The sequence below is a fragment of the Arachis duranensis genome, chromosome 9 (genome assembly GCF_000817695.3).
Source record: "Arachis duranensis cultivar V14167 chromosome 9, aradu.V14167.gnm2.J7QH, whole genome shotgun sequence".
Classification (NCBI taxonomy): Eukaryota; Viridiplantae; Streptophyta; class Magnoliopsida; order Fabales; family Fabaceae; genus Arachis; species Arachis duranensis.
Window position 1 is genome coordinate 109,713,160 of NC_029780.3, and position 3,301 is coordinate 109,716,460.

At 31.8% G+C, this 3,301-nt stretch overlaps 1 protein-coding gene across 1 annotated transcript in view; it reads right to left on the bottom strand.

Annotated features, from left to right (window-relative positions):
- The window catches only part of LOC107466975 (subtilisin-like protease SBT1.3), a gene marked incomplete in the record, with an annotated part of 2,837 nt that extends 2,061 nt beyond the window's left edge, over positions 1-776 (bottom strand). The window contains 1 exon segment of the mRNA XM_021131197.2: positions 1-776. Coding sequence (XP_020986856.1) covers positions 1-537 — 537 coding nt within the window.
- Between the last annotated feature and the right edge of the window lie 2,525 nt (positions 777-3,301).

Consider the following 3,301-nt stretch of genomic DNA (forward strand, 5'->3'; position numbering starts at 1 on the left):
GTGAGAAGGAACCGGTTTCATTCCTGTGTCGTTGAAGCTTTCACTCTCGGGCCAAATCCCTGTGTCCAGCACTCCAACGATGACATCATGATCAGCAACATTCTCTGACCAGATTTTGTCGGTGCTATCCAATGGTTCAAGGCCCAGAAAACCTGGGCTTCTTGTTGTGTGAAGCGTGTACTTTGTTTCTGGGAATATGGCCACTACTCCTTCTTCTGATTCTAGCTTCTCTGCTTCTTCTTCGGTCAACTTTGCAGCCACGCCATGAAAAGCTGTTTCGTAAGTGTATATGATCCTCTCTTCTTCTTCGTTGCGTATCTCATCAGCAGATTTGGACAGAACTGATTTCACTTTTGATGAATACCATTCAAGGTGGTTGGAAAATGTGTTTGGCTTTGCTGACTTATCCATTTGAATGATGTAAGTCTTCTTTGCAAATTTAGCATTTGCAGATGATGATAAGCAGACAGTGCTCAAGAGAACACAGTTTGTTATTAGAATAATGTAGTATCCAACCATTGTTAGCTTGTTAGCCATTTTTTTGCTGTGCTAGGAATGAAGAAGAAGAAAGAAAGGCTAAGATATTTGAAGCATATAGTCTATAGTATAGGTTATAAAGTGAAGAGAATTTAATAAGGGTACATTGTTTTTATTGATATTGAATTGTGTAGTGCGTATTCTGAGGCATGAATTGAAATATTTAAGAGGATGGGAGGTAGAGATAGAGATAGAGATAGAGTGAAGTTTACTACTCTGTCACCACTCCAGCAGGGCATTAAAGATGACTTGTTTCGTGCATGCTAAGTCGAATGAGAGGGTTAAAACTTAAAAAGAGTTTACCTTAGTGGTTGGTCATAGAAATTAATCCTCAAGAGTGTGTGCTTCTCTGTCTCTATGCATGCTAGGGTAATTCTTATTACCACCCCTTTAGTTTCTTGCTAGGGTGTATTATGGAAGTATTAGTATTATCGCCTCATATTATTAACTCTAATCATCTTATCATCCCACTAGATAAAGTTGATTATATGGACTAAACAACACTATTAAGTCTTATCATATATTATATTTACAGTAAAATTAATAGATTTTTTTTACTGCATCATGTATATTTTTTTTTAGATTTTTTTTCCGTGTCTAATTTTCAACTTATTCACTTTCCTACTTAGATATTTTCTAACCTTCTCTCCACGTGTCCAAACCACCGTATTAGAATAATAACAGTCATGTAATAATACTTACTACTATATATAACATAAACAACTATCATTCTCACCTTCATTTTTCCTTATGCATCAAGTTTGTGATAAAGTTAAACCCAAAAGGTACAATACTAGAGGACATGATTAAATGATGGTCCTTTTAAAGACTTATTGAGGGCTTCGTAGAGTTACTCTATTTCACATTACTCTTTTTAAGTCTTAACAATGAACTAAGAAGTGTTGGTTATTAGAATATTTGATGAAATGATCAAAGTACCAAGGTATATATAGTGTAGTAATATCTGCTTATGGGGTCCCTACTCCCGAGTCGTCCCCACCTTCACAGAATGCATGTAATAAATCTGAGCACCGCTAAGATCAGATTCCCAAAGTGGTCAATTTTTTCGTCCACTTAACTCAATTATTTGTAGTTGTAGTACAAATATATATATACTACTCGTCTCTTTGCAAACTGTATAGGGTCAGGGTGTGACCTTCGCCATTTTCATTTTCTGATAAAATTTTCTCACTCTAGATTTAATGTGACACTCATGACTTTTAAATAAGTAAAGGAAATGTCTAATGAATGTGAAATCGAATATCTCTCAAGATATGTTCAGTAATTTTGAATTCATTATCAAAAATATCTTCTCACTTCTAAACACCAGGTACTTTAGATCAATCAAGAATTAACTTGCATTCTGTTTCGTTACATTCATGTTCAACACTTCAACCTTAGCTTAGCTTGTTTTATTTATTTATTTATTTAAATAATAGCAGTAAATTGTGGAATAGTACTGGTCCCATAATTAAAGGTTACAGAAATAAATATTATGTTGCCTTCATTAAGGAGTTATTACATATTACCTAACTTACCCACAGTTGAAGTAGTTGACACATAATAAATTCGAACGAATGTAACATATCATAACTGAATGTATAGTACTGTAGACAGTTATTGCTAATGTGTATAGTATTGTATGTATCCACTATTATCCAAAAAAGCAGAAGGGGAAGGAAATTGCATCTTTAATTTATTTAGTGCTAAGTGGCCTTAGCAGTTGAAAAGAGAAGGGGACATCTCTTGGTGGATTTCAAAAGAAGAAAGCATAACCTTTGATTATTTAATTTTATTTATAGATACAACTTAAAAATGGAATTATTATGATGAATTCACTCTCTCTGTATACATTTTCATGGTAGAATAGAACCAAAAGAAAAGTTAAATGAGCGCGTAGGGTTAGAGAGACAGTTGCACAGATAGCAATAAATTGGTTTGTACTTTGTAGCGACTAATGAATAATAACAAGAAAGACACCTTGAATATATTGTTCACAAAAAAAATGTATTAAAACATGATATTGCTTTTATAAGATTAATATGAAAATAGTAAATAAAATTATTATATGATTTGATTAAATTATTATCTAATAATTTTTATTATTATTTTTGCATAAAATAATTTTATATTAATGACCACCCAAAAAGATATTTTTATATGGAGATATACGTTGGGGGTTCTACAAACTTATATTCAATGAATGACATACTTAATTTGAACAATTTGATTGGACACCATCAAATTGACATGTTTTTTTTTAAGAACTTTTTCAAATTTTAAGATTGTTCCACTCCTATGATCTTTAAAGTAGCAGATGTGCAATAATTTTCTTTAAAAAAAATAAATAAAAGTGTTCACTAATTATGTAAAGTAAATATTTTTTATTTGATTGTGAAAATCACTTTAGCACTCAATTAATTAATCGAGAAAAAAGGCAACAAGTCCCTCCTTCACCCTACTCCATATCAAGACCTTTTTTCATTACCTTTAGCCTTTGCTTTATCGAAGAATTCATGTATATAATATATGTTCATTAATCTATAACTATGAAAAGAAGAATTCGTCGATATAGTACTGCAAGACTGAAAATTATAACGTGATGGTTTTAGTGCGAGATTCGTCTCATCAAAGGTGAAAAGTATAATTTTATATGAAAAGTAAAAGGCGATTTAAAAAGTTACTAGCCATGCACATAAACATGAACAAATTGCACGATATAATAGAATCAAAGTTATTGTTAAAAAAGAGAAAGAGGTAGAGA